This window comes from Trachemys scripta, chromosome 15, assembly GCF_013100865.1.
Source record: "Trachemys scripta elegans isolate TJP31775 chromosome 15, CAS_Tse_1.0, whole genome shotgun sequence".
In the NCBI taxonomy this organism is placed as follows: domain Eukaryota; kingdom Metazoa; phylum Chordata; order Testudines; family Emydidae; genus Trachemys; species Trachemys scripta.
In genome coordinates this window covers 13871370-13886789 of record NC_048312.1, presented here as the reverse complement: position 1 = coordinate 13886789, position 15420 = coordinate 13871370, and the positions used below count along the sequence as shown (strand labels likewise).

The 15420-nt window shown below is 41.6% G+C and overlaps 1 protein-coding gene across 6 annotated transcripts in view; it reads left to right on the top strand.

Moving 5' to 3' along the window:
• GALNT9 (polypeptide N-acetylgalactosaminyltransferase 9) overlaps window positions 1–13155 on the top strand; it is a 681070-nt gene extending 667915 nt beyond the window's left edge. For all 6 annotated transcript variants that reach the window (XM_034791125.1, XM_034791126.1, XM_034791124.1 and 3 more), the window contains 2 exons: window positions 10758–10925; window positions 12485–13155. In XM_034791125.1, the coding sequence (XP_034647016.1) occupies window positions 10758–10925; window positions 12485–12631 (315 nt within the window). In that variant the 3' untranslated portion in view covers window positions 12632–13155. The remainder of the gene's footprint in view (window positions 1–10757; window positions 10926–12484) is intronic.
• Window positions 13156–15420: the final 2265 nt, after the last annotated feature.

The following is a 15420-nucleotide window of genomic DNA, read 5'->3' as shown; positions in this document are numbered from 1 at the left end:
ATCCCCTGTTACCCAGTCCCAGCTTCTGGCAGTTAGAGGCTTAGGGACACCCAGAGCATGGGGTTGCATCCTGATCATCTTAGCTAATAGCCATTGATGAACCGATCCTCCATGAATTTATCTAATTCTTTTTTGAACCCAGATATACTTTTGGCCTTCACAGCATCCCCTGGCAACAAATTCCACAGGTTGACTGTGCGTTGTGGTGTAGGATTACTTCCTTAGGTTGTTTTAAACTGTTGCCTATTAATTTCATTGGGTGACCCCTGGTCTTGTGTTAAGTGAAGGGGTAAATAACACTTCCCTATTCACTTTCTCCACAGCATTCATGATTTTGTAGACCTTTATCATATCCCCTTTTAGTTATCTCTTTTACAAGCTGAACAGTTCCAGTCTTTTTACTCTGTCCTCATATGGAACCTGTTCTATACCTCTAATCATTTTTGTTGCCCTTTTCTGTACTTTTTCCAATTCTGATATATCTTTTTTGAGATGGGGCAACCATCATTGCATGCGGTATTCAAGGTGTGGGCGTAGTATGGATATATATAGTGGCATTGTGATATTTTCTGTCTTATTGTCTTATCCCTTTCCTAATGGTTCCTAACATTGTTAGCTTTTTTGACTGTCACTGCACATTGAACAGATGTCTTTGAAGAACTATCCACAGTGACTCCAAGATCTCTTTCTTGAGTAATAACAGCTAATTTAGACCCCATTATTTTGTATGTGTAGTTGGGATTATGTTTTCCAACATTCATTACTTTATCAACATTAAATCTCATCTGCCATTTTGTTACCCAGTCACCCAGTTTTGTGAGATCCCTTTATAACTCTTTGCAGTCAGTTTTGGACTTAACTATCTTGAGTAATTTTGTATTGTCTGCCAACATTGCCACCTCAATGTTTACCTCTCTTTCCAGATCATTTATTAATATGTTGAACAGCACTGATCCCAGTACAATATTAGCCAAACAAAGAGAGTGGGATATTAGGCACATGCTTTTCCAATTTATAGGGGATACTTTCACAAATATATTGACCTATAATAATTATACCACAAAATTTTCTCTAAATCCTAAATGAAAATGTGTGGCTACACCATAAGAATTTAATTGAACAAAATCCAGCCATTTTGTTCTCACTATAGTAATCAAAGAACTATGTAATTTACTATCTAAATCTATGTTCTGAAGATGTCAATTAAAGAAAAGAGTAGAACCTTGTTAATTTGTTCTTATAACTCAGAGACCCATTGCAAAATACTAGATTTAGCTAATTCAGGTTAGAGTGTACAACCCTTTCACATGTTGGTTATCACTTGCTCACACGAATAGTCCTATTGACTTAATTGAGCTTTAGAGTAGACCAGTAAGGCCCTATTCAGGAAAGCACTTAAGCATGAGCTTAACCTTAAGCGGATGCTTATGTGCATTGCTGAATAGGGATGGAGTGAAGCGCATGCTTAAAGTTGATGTAAGTGGTGTTTAAGCACATGTTTTAAATTAAGATTATTATGAAAATTATTTTTAATTTGTATGCTTCAGTGCTTTTCTAATCAAGGTTTATTTCCTGAATTGGGCCCAATGTATATAATTTTTTTCTTACAAATGTTTTGAGGTTTTAAAATGAAATCTCTTCCTCCCATACTTGTATTGCTGTTACTTTCCTTTTTTTAATGAACATAGATATTATTTAAATCCAGGACTTTGGTTTTTTCTGTGATGTCATTTTAATTTCTGTTGAAGCACCATCTAAATCAGACCTGCATTAATGAACAGTCATTCGTGCATAAATAAAGTCTGACCTTATCACCAACTAAACAATTAGCTGACGTTCAACCATACATATTATTGGCTTGGAATCTTAGCTTGTACATTACCATGGAAGCATAGCAAGATTTTCAAAATATAAATATTGCCTATTGTGGTTAATTGCAAGCCAGTGACAGGTCGTTGCTTATTACAGCAAAGTGGATAGATGCTCAATTCACACTGCCAAAGTATCCACCTTGGTGGTCTCATTACAGGACACTTGACTGACTCTTTCAGAGTAAATTTAGATGGAGTAGCCTTTGGTGAAGATAACAAAATAGAGTTTCTTAATTAGATGCAAATGAGATTTCCAGGAAGAGTCCGTTTCAGTGAGAGGCTGCCAAGGCTCATACAAAGAGTTCAATCTCTAGCACAATTTTATTTTACCCAGAAGGTCCCAGTTTAAAGTCCTCGTAGAAGGTCTCTTTTCAATCGCTAATATGCTGCCTAGTGCCAGTAGTGATGGAGATAGTGAGGTAAATGGTTCTGACTGTAATTTATTTTGCAGGTTCAACCTAGAAGTGGGTCACCCTGACTCTCTCATTTGATACAATACACTTCGCTCGTGAAAGAAACAGGGATGGGATGCATCAGTTGTGGTTTAGGAAGTTGCTAAGGTTGAACAACAGCATGAAAAGCAGAGTAGTCATTTCCCCAACGTCTACTGGTCTTAAGCTTCAGTTAATGTCTAGCAGAGACCAGGTTCTCCCAGGCCTTTCCAGCAGGCTCTTAGTTCATTTCATGTGGGACATAACAAGTCCCCCTTGCCTTTCAGGATCACATGGCACTGCCCAGTAGATGATACGGATTCTCTTCTGAGGGTTGGGAATTCTTCCCACTGAATTAGCACTTCCATCATGCAGCTATAGTGCTCAGTGTATGATGGACCAGACTCGTTCTTTCCCACGAGAACTGATGTGTCAAAAGGAGGTAATAAACTATGCTTCTCTCGAGTGTGAGCATGGGAGCCCCAGAATTCTTGATCTTGCAGAGACAGCCAACATGGCAAAGATCTGTTGAGTCCTGAAAAGCCCTGGAGCCCAACAGTGAGGGAAGGTGAGCAAGAAGTTTGCTCACTAACCCCTCCCCTAAATCCCTTAGGGCTGGAGGTAGGACAAGAATTGTTTCATAGCCCTGTGCAAAATTTGCTACTGATGGTTCTGTTCAGTACATCAGGCTGGGGATGTTTGCTGTCTAAAACCTCTTGCATTCAGATACTCAATACCTACTGCAGTCATATTTTGAGAGAAATGTTGAAACTCTGTTGTTGTTATTAATATTACAGTAGCACTGGGGGAAAGGGGGTCAGGACTGTACAAACAATAGGAAGAGACAGTCACTGCTCCAAAAAGCTTGCAATCTGAATAGACAAGACATAGGATAGGAGGGGAAATAGAAGTGCAGAAAAGTGAAATGACTTGCCCTTCATGCCAGCAGAGCCCGGAACCAATCCCAGTTCTCCTTACTCCCAGCCCAACACCTTCCCTACCAGATCACACTACCTCCCTCTTCTGTTTGCACACCTCTTCTGGTAGCACCATCACTCTTTACAAGTGTCTTTTTCCAGTGCCTGAGAATTATATTTAGGGAAAGTAAATCAGAAAAGTGGAGGAGTTAATCTACTGGATCATCCAATACTATTATCCATTTCCTTTTTTTTTCCCCCCCAGTTTAGTTTACATCCTTTAAGAAACACCAAGCTGTATGGAGAGGTGCTGTGTTATCTAAGTTGAGCATTGTGCAGATAAGCACGGATTGGAGTCACTCACATGCAGCCAAGTTAATTAATGATTACACAGCTGGAAAAGTTGTATCAGCTCACCACAATTTACAAAATTAATTCAGTGTGAGGACCCGCAGCTGCACAAACCCTCGTCACGGATATTCAAGTAGATAGTATGAAAGGTGTTGACAGCTAGCATTTTGCTTGGTTAAATCGTTTTTAAAACCCCTCTGTAATCAGCATGGATAAATATAGTTGCCTGGCATGTTTAGCTTTGAGTTCCTTTCATTTTAAGTCTTGTGCATTAGACATAAGATGCCTGTATTGTATTGAGCTGGGTTGTTTTCGTCCTCCTACTGCATGTGAGACTATATCCCGTCTAGACCTGGCACTTGTTTTCACCAGCTGGATTATCACCACTGCTTTGTGCCTCTCACTGCCGTGAAGGCAGCTCAATACTCATCCCATGATCGGTTAGATTTCGTGGCCCCGATTCTGCCAGGTACTGGAGCATGTGCTTAACTGTAAGTATGTGAGAAGTCTCATTGAAGCCAGTGAGGAATTGCATGCTTAAAATTAAGCACATGCTGAATCAGCAGCTATGATTGTATTATTCATTCTATCCTCCTTTTCCACAACCTGGCCTTTTGACTCTTGGTGTTGCATATGCTAGAACCGTAACCTTCACCATACAACTAGCCAAAGACACCCCAACCATTCCACCTTTAACTCTTTAATCCACACCATTTACAAAACTTCTCTCAGTGTGTGTATTTTTTTCACTAGGTAAGGTCTTATCTTCATGCATAAGTTGCACCAGTTTAACTAAAATAGATTTAGTTACACTGATTTTAACTCCTGTGACACCATTTTAACACTTTTGACACCAGTTACCGCTGGCTTACCACTAGCTTAACTTGTCAAGGAATTGACTCAAGCTAAATCCATAAAAGCCAAGTTTAAACCAAGTGAACCGTGTGGACACAGGGTTTTGCACTGGTTTAACCAAATTTAAAGACACACCTGTAGTTAAACTAGAGTGAGTTATTGCTGGACAAGAGATGGCTGAAGAACATGCAAAATGTGGCATAGGGTTTAAGAGTTTTTAGGGAAGAAATAAAGCATGACAGGAATCTTGAACTGCTAAGACTGGTCTGCAAGTTTGCCATCTTGCACCACCAGCTCAAATGCTCATCGGTTTGCATTGCTGTCTAATGAACCGTTACTATAGAATCGCTTCTGAACGAGAAGATGAGGCAGTCAGTGGAAGATATGCTGTCTCATAGGAGAATCATTTCCAGGCTCTCCTATTCCTGCCTAATTTGGGCTGGGAGCATTGCAGAGTGGCTGCAGAGTGCAGAGTTTATATACACTCCTGCATCCGCTATCTGCGAGTGGTGGCACAGAATCAAAGGAATTCAGTGTCTATCTCGAATGCTGTGAGGTGGCCCTGATTATTATACAGTGTGTGAAAGAGGAAGGGGATTTAATAAGAGGGAAAATGGTAGCCAGGGACATAAAAGTATTGATGAACAACCTACAGCAACTCCCCTTCCTCCCCCCGCCATGCATACACATTCCCCCACTGGTACAGAGATGAGTCACTGCCGATGGGGAAATGAGAACTCTCTTGGCATATAGATCAAGCAGAAAGAGGAGAGCTCAACATTTGGATTCCTGCAGCACTGTAGCTACAGAAACAGAGGGGAAAGGAGTAGATGAAAGGCCTCGCTTAAACTGTTGCTTGAGGGCAGATATTTAACAATTTACTTGACAGTGCTCTGGTGTCCTGGAGTTGCACACTGGATGGTGTGGTCAGTTGTTTGGAACCGTGGATGGATGAAAGCGTGATTGCTTGTCTTCTTGGCATCTGCATGTCGGTTTGGTTCTGTACAAATCTATATGTTTGTTCATCATTTCTTTATGCTCACGGGTAGGCTGGAAGTTTCAGACTCCAAGGTGACTTTCTCTCTTGTTTACAGTACAGGTTGACAGATGAGGTAGCCTGCTTTAAAATTAGCCCCGGAAGACAAAACAGCATTGGAAGTTTAAAAAAAAAGTTTAATTTCAAAAACGGCCAAAGTCCGTCAGTGTGGTAATTCCTACAACAGTTAGCTTAGCATGTGGAGATCTTCACATTTTGTCTCTCTGTGGAATGAAAATTAGGTGGGGCAGACACTCTAAGCTACCAACCTTGAATTAAAAGCTAGCTTTTCCTTCTCAGAAAGTAAGAAGGGTGACAGCTTCCAGAGATAGCACTGCTTACTATTTTTAAACTGGAGATGGTTGCTTTGATAAATAACCTCTGGCGGTGTTCTCATTCCACTCTGGTTCCTGAACGGTGGAAAGAAAAAATCCTGTAGTGTCACATGTACAACAGATAATCAGAGGATTTTATCTTGAGGTATTTAATAGAACACTTGGCTTCAGTTTCACTTATGGATCACTTAGCTCTTCTCTGATAAAAAGGAAAAGCTCGGCTAAGCTTCAGCCTCATGCCAGTCTCAAAAACATATTTTTGTTTTCATTCTGGACAACGGAAGATGCACATGTAAAATGAGCAGGGACATAATCTGCATCGAGACATTGTTATACTTGGTTTTATAGAGAGAAATGAAAGGGTTAAATGCCATTGACTTTAGTTGAGTTACACCAGGGAAGAATTTGGCCCAACATGTTACAGCCCATGCCGCAGTGAGAATGTATAGATGCTCTTCTGGTTGGGCAGCAGGGGTCAAAGTGGAAGAATATCCCACAAAGGTTGAACCCTCTGAATAGAACTTGTAATTCAACAGTTGCGGTATATATCTCGCTACTTCAGCTCAGCCTTCAGCTTTTCTCTAAATCAATTAACACAGCCTTATGAATGTGTGTTAGGTGATTAAAAAAAAAGAAACATACTATAAAATATTAGTATAAGGCCAGGCTCTGGAATTCATGAGGTTTGTGTTCAATACGTGGTCTCATTCCCTGTGTAACCTCTTTGCCTAAGATCCCCAGTATAAAATGGGGATAATAGTACTTCCTTTCCCCCACCTTTATTCTATCTTGTTCGTTTAGATTATAATCTCTTGATGGCAGGGACTGTTTCTTCAATAGATGTATGTACAGTACCTAGCACAATCAGACCTGATCTCTGTTGGGGCCTCAAAATGCCACCACAATACATATGAAGAAGAAACAAATGAGTTCCACACAGTCAGGTAGGACAGTATGGACTAATTTCATCCTTGGTGTAGTTAAAGCGACCTCAGTGAATGATCACCAGAGTTGAAGTTAGCTCGCTAAACTCCCCTCTGCATCCTCTCTGTCCTTGATAGAAAGTATAATGTTAGTCAGAGAAAGAACTAACATTTTCTATTGCATCCATTCAGATTCTGCAGAGAGATTTCTCTGTCTGACTTACAATATCTGACAAAATCCAATAACACTCCAACAATTTGGCATCAACGCTCCAGATCTTATTTATATTGTTAAGGAAGGCCACAGGGGAATTGAAGCATTGTCTTTGCCCCTTTTTTCCGATCTACAGTATTAAACCGCTTACTTTAATATGAAAGTACTTTAGCACTGATGACTAATTCTTGGGATGTTTTAGGATCTGTTAGCCATATGCAAGTTTGGAGTAATTGGAGGGCTGTTACATTTTATCAACCATCTGATTGTGGGCATCAGTTTTTAACTCTAATCCTTACAGGAGTGCATGCTAAGAACGGTGCTTCTTATTATTGTGTTAAGGTCTTGCATGGTGGACCGAAGTCTTCATGGCCAATGTGACTCAAATGAAAATATGAATCCTTGATGACTAAACCCTTGACATCCCCTTTACAACAATGGCACAAATGGGACCATTTTCATCTACTGAGATAACGGAGAGCATTGATCTGTTCTTTGGCTGTAGCCTTCATTCTGTCACGGTAGCAGGTGCTTCTGTAGACTGGCTGTATCTTTCACCCTATATATATATATATTTCCTATATGAAACCTAAGCAGAAATACACCTCTACCGCGATACAATGCTGTATCGGTAGCAAAAAAATCTTACCGCGTTATAGGTGAAACCGCCTTATATTGAACTTGCTTTGATCCGCCGGAGCGCGCAGCCCTGCCCCGCCGGAGCGCTGCTTTACCGCGTTATAGCCGAATTCGTGTTATATCGGGTAGCATTATAATGGGGAAGAGGTGTACTATTACTTAGCAGGTTATCTGTATTTGATGGGTCTGCCCTATAAATATTATAACATCCGAACATGCTCGTTCCTGTGATGTTCAGCACACACAATTCTAGGCTGTAGGGATTCAAAAGGAAATGAAATATTTTATCACAGAAAAGCTGTTTATTATAGGGCTTGCAGTGGCAAATTCTTGTCATTTAAGCCACAGAGTGCTCTGATCCACAGGGGAAATTGACCCTGGACTATAGATCATGTAGCTGATTATCAACACTGGACTTAGTTGGCTAGCTAGGGCAAATTAACTGGTTTTCAGTGAATATTTTGATTTAGAGTTGTGCGGGGGAGAGGAGGATACATAAAAACTACAATAGCACAAGCCGACCATATTGCCGTGTCTGCAGTTCACAGCCACACCTGCGTCTCGTTCTCTGCTCATCCTTCCCGGTGAGTTGGAAGTGTGACATATGCAGAACTTTGGAAAACCCAACAGATTTTACCCTTGTATGGAAGGAAAAGAAGTTCACTTGTGTGAGCTGACAGACCATTCAGACGTTGAACTAGTTTGCCTGCTTTAAACACTTCCCCAAAAAGGCAAGAAAAGGTGTCTTATATACCTTGATTTACCATGTACAGACAGTGCACTGACTGATGTCATTTACTCATCCACAAGAGAAATCCTCATGGGGTTATTCTACTGCTTTCTCTGATGCAGTCTCCAGCCTAAGTCCTTGCTCCACATGAATGCACTGAACAAAAGTGGCAGGTGGTAACATTGAACACATGCTCTGTCAAAGGACCTCTGGTCTCAAAGTGAACAGACAAAGCTCTTTTGCCACTGGGAAGATATGATTATTCACAGTATGTGCTTGCTGAGGCTAATAAGAATGAGGAAATATCTTTAGAAAGATAGGTTTTAATTAGAGCTTTTTGATTGGTCCTTAATGATATCATCACTTGCCCTGGTCAGTAATATCCAGTAAATGCCAAGGGTTCACGACCTTCCTTCCATTCCTTTTTAAGTATTTTCAGTCTCATAACAGCAATAAGATCAGACAGGCAGTGAATTTCTGGGTGATAATTGCATTTCTCCAATGGCTGAAGATTTTGCTCTGTCTCATACTAAATGTGAGCCACCAGTTAGCTATCTCCTTAGAGCTGAATTCTGCTCATGGTTAAATTGAGAGCCCGGGGACCAGCATTTGATCTCATTTACATGTAAATCGAGGTATCAGTGGAGTTACCCCGGATTTAAACAAGCGATTGATCGGAATTTGACACAACAAAGTTATCCCAGAATCACATTGATGTAACTGAGAAGGGCAGAATATGCTCTTACTATTTAACTAAAAAATTCAAAACAGTTTATAGAGGAGAAAAAGCATTTGATAGTGGTTAGGAAAGAGGAACTGGGAGCTAGGACTCCTGGGTTCTATTCCTGGCTCACTTCGACTTGTTGTGTAATCTTGAACACGTTCCTGACCTCTATGACTCGTGATTGTGAACATGTTACCTGACCAGTCTATAAAAGGACACTAAAAATACTTCCCCATTTCAAGAAAGGCAAATCACTTAACCTCTCTGTGGCTCAATTTATCTGGTTGTAAAATGGACAAAACATTTCTCCACCTGAGTGGGCGGGGGGGGAGGTTGTTATGAAATTTAAGATGTTTAAAAAGTGCTTTGGAGTCTTCTGATGAAAGGCTGTTTTATAACTATGTGGAAAGTACTATTAATTATTATCATATTCCATTTATGAAATGCAATGAGAACCTACCACCATCATGGATATGTTGGTACTGCCTGATGTACAAGCAACCCGTAGTCACGAGCAGCAATGGCCCTCCTCTTGATATTTTAATATTTTCCCCCAACCAGGCCCTAATGTCATAAAATGAATCCTTGTTTCCACATACTGACAGCTCCAAAAGATCCATTTTTCACATCTCCTGCTGCACATTATTTGTCCTGGACTGGGCCCTTTTATGGACAATGGCTTCAAACAAGTGAAATAGTCATTTTATACACACACACACACACACGTATAAGAAACGGTAAATTCTGAAGGTCATTATACTCCTACAGGAAATATTAACGAGTGTATCATTTGTTGTGTGTGTTAAGCCATTAGTGTTTGCATGCAGCCTGTTTAAACTTTTTTCTTTATTAACAAAAGCTCAAAAATAAGAGATGTCATTTACTAAACCCTTTAATTATAGCCAATAGCATTTACCACACCACTAAACTTCAACCAAGTCTAGCTCATTGTTGTCCAGACCTGAAGCATCCGTTAGCAGATCTGCTATTTCCTTCATTAATTGACTGTTTTCCTCCTCTTATTTTTGGATACCTGATGTACAAGTTGTGCTGATGGATTTTTTCCCATAATGTTTATTTACAAAAACTAATTAGAGTGGTTGCTATCAATAGGCTCTGACAGAGCTCTTAAGAACAACTGCGTGGCAAATTGCCATTGTGTCCTTGTTAAATCAATTCCCACCGAGTGGATTCGAGAGTGGTTATGATTTACATATTGATTACTTCATTTTCTTGATTGCCCTTTTGCAACATTGTTTTTTTTTTTCTTTTGGGAGGGTGGGGAGAAGGAGGAAGAACTATATGTCTTATGAGCAATGCCATGCTGGTAATATATGTTTTACTCCCTCTCTGCATAAAAAGTATGTGCTGGAATAGAGCACTCCAACCACAAGGGATAACACAAAGGAGCTACTGGGCCCTGTTCCCATTTGTTCCATTCCTGCGTTTGGGTCAGAAATGGATGGTGGGGCCAGGGTTGCTTTAAGCCATTTGTGTGCTCCCTATATTCTAACCATCCCCTGGTGTAAGTTAGTCCAGCCTCAACTCCCTCTGAAGTTGGCACACCTTAACTCAGGCCCTAGTTGTCCAAAGGAGGGCACCCAAAACAAGCAACCACAGTTGAAAATGTGGTGGGTGAGCATAATTTTCCAGCCTTTGGCACTGGAAGTCTCTAGTGGTGCTGATATGGCTTAAACCATGGGTTGTCTTTCTCTTCCTTCTTTTTTCCAGCTTGTCCGATATAGTTCTGAAGGGCTCCTGCAGTTAGGGCCTCTGGGCTCCACGGCCTTTCTGCCTGACTCCAAATGTCTCATTGATGATGGGAAAGGCAGGACCCCAACTCTGAAGAAATGTGAAGATGTCTTGAGACCAGCACAAAGACTCTGGGATTTTACACAGGTACGGAAGAGAGCTTTCAAAGATGTTTGTGGTCTATGAATTAGACAGGAGCGCCTGCTCTAGTTAATAGGGAATCCATGCAGTTGTTTGCTGCTAATCAAAAGCAAAGCACATTATTTGCACAGATTATATATCTCCAACCGCAGGTTCTTCGGAACGGTCAGGAAAAGAGAGAGAGCTCAGAGCTCACAAGACAAGACACCAGACCAGGTGGAAAGATATTGAGGTTGCGTCAACTCTTTTTTACACACACACACACACTTACCCCTCCACTGAGGATACATTTACATTGCAGCCGGGGGTGGGAATGGCAGCTTGCGTAGAAGGACCCACGCTAGCTATACTCCAACTATCTCATTAAAATAGAAGTACATGCCCAGGTGGGTCAGGCAGGATTGTTCAGCTCATGCTCAAACCTACACTACCCCATCCTCATTTCTGTTTGGGCGAGCTAGCTAGCGTCCAGCTAGGGTTAGTATGTCTAACTGAGCCGCAAATTGCACGCCCGGCTGCAACATAGATGTGCCCTTGGAGTCAAAGGCTGGTTTTAAAATTCTCAGTTGAATAGAAAAACAATGACATAGGGTGTTACCGTTTCAAATGCGTACTGGCAAAGTGTAGAGTCCTTACTGTAAGAGAACTTCAGCCATGAAAGCCAGCATCCCCTGGGCTATGTCATGCCATCAGCAGAGCTCCCCCTTGCGCTGGGCACTGTACAAACACAGAGACCAGAGACAGCCCCTGTCACAGACAGCCTAAAGTCTTAAATAGACATAACAGACTCAAAGCAGGAGGGTGAAACGAGGCAAAGGTGAAGCGGTTTGCCCAAGGTCATGCAGCCAGTTTGCCGCAGAGTTGGGAATAGAATCCAAGCATCCTGACTGTTACTCCAGTGCCATATCCACTAGACCCCACTGCCTCCCCAGCTTTTATGACATCTTTGTTTTGTGCTGACGGATAGACAGGGAGAAAAAAATCATTTTGCGTAAGATTCTCAAAGTTACAATGTCCCCGTGAAGGCATCAGAGCTCAGTTAAGGATGTCTTCAGCTTCTCTGAACTGATCTACAAATGGAACGTGTGGCTAGCTGTCAGAGAGGCTTTTGAAACAGCAAGGGATAGACTTTGTGACTCCTGCACTGCCTCCAACTGGTTACAGCTGCCATATGCACCTGTGTCATCACACCAGGTCTGTGTGTGGACCCAAACCTCTTCCCGGAGACTTCAGGCAGAGCAGGATTTGCCTTCTATGAATCCACTTACTGGGCTCTAAACTCTTCCCAGTAGAAAGTGATCACGCTGCATATTTACAGACTGTCCCGTCCCACCTTTCTTAGCAGAGGTTCATCCCAAGGAGCCTTAGCACAGCTAAGTTGTTCTGCTTTAGAAATCTCTGTTCTAGCCACACTGCCAAGCACAACTCTGTCAGCAACCAACCACAAATGCAGGCTCATTCCTCACTCAAATACCTGAATAATGGAAAGACTGTAATGCAAAAATCAGCCATGGGGTAGCGTGGGACAAATCCTCAGTGCTAATGTTTTTCTTTCTTCAATTCAGAATGGTCCAATCATCAGCAGAAACACTGGACGGTGTCTAGAAGTGGAAATGTCAAAGGATGCCAATTTTGGGCTCAGACTTGTGGTACAAAGGTGCTCGGGGCAAAAATGGATGATTAGAAACTGGATAAAACATGGTCGACATTGACTACAGGGGTTGAGAAGCTATCACCTCTGCCATCGTCCATTGCTCGGTGTGCGATACCCTTCAAGGCATTTGTGTTAAAGCAGACTACTATGAAAAGGAGTTGACTACCCAGGGCCATGGACTATTAGGCACTGGTTGACAAACAGGCAAATAAGCATCCTGCCTGACTGTCCCTCAGATCAATGGATGCCCTGGAAATCTTGGGATGGTCAAACAGAACAGAGAAGTGGGCTCATTCCAGCTCTCCCAGAGGAATTAAAAGACAGCTGTGTCTGTGATGAGTTCAAAGGGGAGTTCCCTCTACTGCCTCATTAAAAAGAATCCTCTGATGGATAGCTTTTTAGCTTTAAGTTATTGACTGGTGCACAACTCCTATGATGAATAATCATGTGCCTTTTCTACTGTACTTCCTATACAAGTGGACTTGGAAATCCCATCTTTTCAGCATGTCTGGTTCATTGTACTAAACAGCTAAAAACTGTGAATAAATAACACTGCAAAATATGATATATTGTAAATTTCAAGGGTGGTTGCCTGAGCGTCTGTATTTATAGGAAGAGCCAGTTCTGCACATGTTTACAAGTGGTTTTGCATCCTCAGCCTGCTCAAAAGCAGCATCCTGGGGGTCCTCATGTAAATTCTGAATAGTTAAAACATCAACACGCTCCATTTTATTGTCACCTCTAGGTCTTGCCAGTATAAAAGAAACACAATACAGCACTTCCTTATTTAACTCCTTAGGGACAATGTATGTACTATAGTTTGGATTGATAGAACATCCATCTGGAACCTACCCTCTGACTGCAGTTACAATGTAAGGCATAACACTGCACCTACGAGGCTCTGCATTGAAACCAGGGGGAGCTGCTGGATAATCATCGCTTGAGAAAATTAGGTGACTTATTTAGGTGACTAATCTGCATTTAGGAGCTTGACTTTAGGCTCTTATTTTTAAAGATCTTGCACCCCCTGCTACACATCCCGTAGGCATGCAGAATGTCAGTGATCACAAGGGCACGTTTCTTGCCATAACAATGTCCCTTTATCACTTGAAAGAAGAGACAAGGATAAATCCTAAAGTTGTCCAAGATTAGAACAATAAAGAACCAGAAAACATAAAAAATAACATTTCTGTTAATGTGACATTGATACATTTTACTCTTGTTGGCCTATATAATTCTTAGCAGTGACGGCACCTTTGTAGGTTTGCACTTCACTGCATGACCCATCAGCGTCTGTGTGCAAAACAAGATGGGGATCTGATCCAAAGATCATTGAAGTCAATGGAAAGACTCCTATTGGCTTCAGTGAGCTTTGGACCAGGCCCATGGTGCATAGCTTTTTGCAGCACAGGATTCAGTCACAGTGTAAAGGGGTAGGAGGGGGAGGGAATATCTGTTAGAATTCACTAAGGAATCATAGGTAATTACAGACACCATGGTAGAGTGAATTAGATGATCTGTTTATCAAAGAGCTTGCAGTCCCCATTTCAAGGCAAGTGGAGCAACATGAAATAGAAGCAAAGAAAGTTAATTTCTATCCAGGGCATTATACTGAATAAAACATTAAAAGTAAACATATACATTTCATCGGCTCCTGTCAACTCTTAGCTGGAATTTGGAGAGCTCATCAATATGATTTGTCCTTATTTTATTTCTTAAGCTGAATATGTGAGTATGTAATATAAAGGTATTCCTCTTGGAGGTTCTGTTGACAAACCACTGATCTTTACTCCTGGGTCACGTGGCTGGGGTTATGTATTAATTAATAGATACAGTTAAATAGTATATATAGAATACGGGTGAGATTCAGTACAGGAGATCCACAGAAGCTCACCACTTAAACCCTCTAGCCCTATTTTGTACAGTAGATCTTAAGTAGTGTGTGGAGGGATTGGCACAGGATTTCTACATAGGTTTGAAAAATGCCCTCTATTCTTATGCCCTGTAAGAATGAAAGTTCATCTTCTCCCCTGATACAGCGTAAAGAGGGAGAAGTTGTGTGGAGGCCTTGTTCTGTGTCATTTACCCTGACTGGAGTTTGTGCCTTGAAATATTTGTCCTGGACAAACAAGACAAAGAAAAGGAAAGTTATCGTTCACCAGGTAAGTTATTGGGTAACAGAGGCACAATGGTTCCCACTCACCGCCATTGTAACAAACAGCCTTTCCGGTTCACAAATGCCCAGTAATGGTTTCTGTGAGGGTGGTTTGACGCTGAGGAAAAGACTACCCATGTAACTATTCAAGTGTAACGTTGACCTTAACTGTCACCTACCCACATATTTCACTTACTATTTCTACTCTTTTCTCTTGCGAGGGATCATGAATCCTCACATAATTATGGGTTTCAGATGGGACAGCAAGCCTGCCTGAGCCCTTGCAGGCCTGGAAGGAATAAAAGGAAAGAACACGTATCTCCTAGAGATACTAGAGGGAATGCTGGATTCTTAACCTCACATTGAAAAGGGAATGTTGCATTCCAGCTTGGTGACCCTGAGGCTGAGACGCCAAGGCAGATCTGCAGTTCCCAGTGAAGAGTTTCACAGGAGCAAGGAGACCTCCTCATTACTGTAGAGACCTACACATGTTAATGAACAGAAAGGATTGTCCTTGAGATCCACTTCCTGAAAGATTGCATGGTCTGGTTCCAAAGCCCCACTCAGTAACACTATGAACCAGATCCAGATTTTCCAAGTTCCTGTGGAAAGCAACACACGAGGGGCTCAACCAGCTGCCTCTCTACATATGAACAGGTCTCTGTGCTTTTGTGGACCCAGGACATCTGAAC